At 68.2% G+C, this 522-nt stretch overlaps 1 protein-coding gene across 1 annotated transcript in view; it reads left to right on the forward strand.

Moving 5' to 3' along the window:
- The window catches only part of LOC105002440 (speriolin-like), a gene marked incomplete at its 3' end in the record, with an annotated part of 4,507 nt that extends 3,991 nt beyond the window's left edge, over positions 1-516 (forward strand). The window contains exons 2-4 of the mRNA XM_010859045.1: positions 32-195; positions 281-419; positions 512-516. Of these exons, the coding sequence (XP_010857347.1) occupies positions 32-195; positions 281-419; positions 512-516 (308 nt within the window). The remainder of the gene's footprint in view (positions 1-31; positions 196-280; positions 420-511) is intronic.
- Between the last annotated feature and the right edge of the window lie 6 nt (positions 517-522).

Consider the following 522-nt stretch of genomic DNA (forward strand, 5'->3'; position numbering starts at 1 on the left):
ACCCCGCCCCTCACCGCCCGCCTGCCCACAGGACGTGCAGGTGCTGTTCATGCGCTCCGACGGTGGGCTGGCGCCCATGGACTCCTTCAGCGGCTCCCGCGCTGTGCTCTCCGGCCCTGGGGGGCGTGGTTGGTTACTCAGCCACCACCTACCGGGTGGAGGGCGGCCAGCCAGTCATCGGCTTTGACATGGGAGGTATGAGGGCCCGAGGGTGGGGTCCGGGGGCCTCAGTTGCTGGGCTGGGCAGCATCTGGGTGTCCTTGCTCCCCACCCCCACCAGGCACGTCTACCGACGTGAGCCGCTATGCTGGCGAGTTTGAGCATGTTTTCGAGGCCAGCACGGCTGGTGTCACCCTCCAGGCCCCCCAGCTGGATATCAACACTGTGGCAGCCGGTGGGGGCTCCCGCCTCTTCTTCAGGTCAGTACCATCCTGCACCTGTGCGGGGACCCCCAGCCCCGCCTCCTAACCCGCCTCCCAACCCGCCTCCAACGCCAGTCCCCTCTCCAAAGGTCGGGCCTCT

Source organism: Bison bison, unplaced genomic scaffold, assembly GCF_000754665.1.
Source record: "Bison bison bison isolate TAMUID 2011002044 unplaced genomic scaffold, Bison_UMD1.0 scf7180017855804, whole genome shotgun sequence".
Classification (NCBI taxonomy): Eukaryota; Metazoa; Chordata; class Mammalia; order Artiodactyla; family Bovidae; genus Bison; species Bison bison.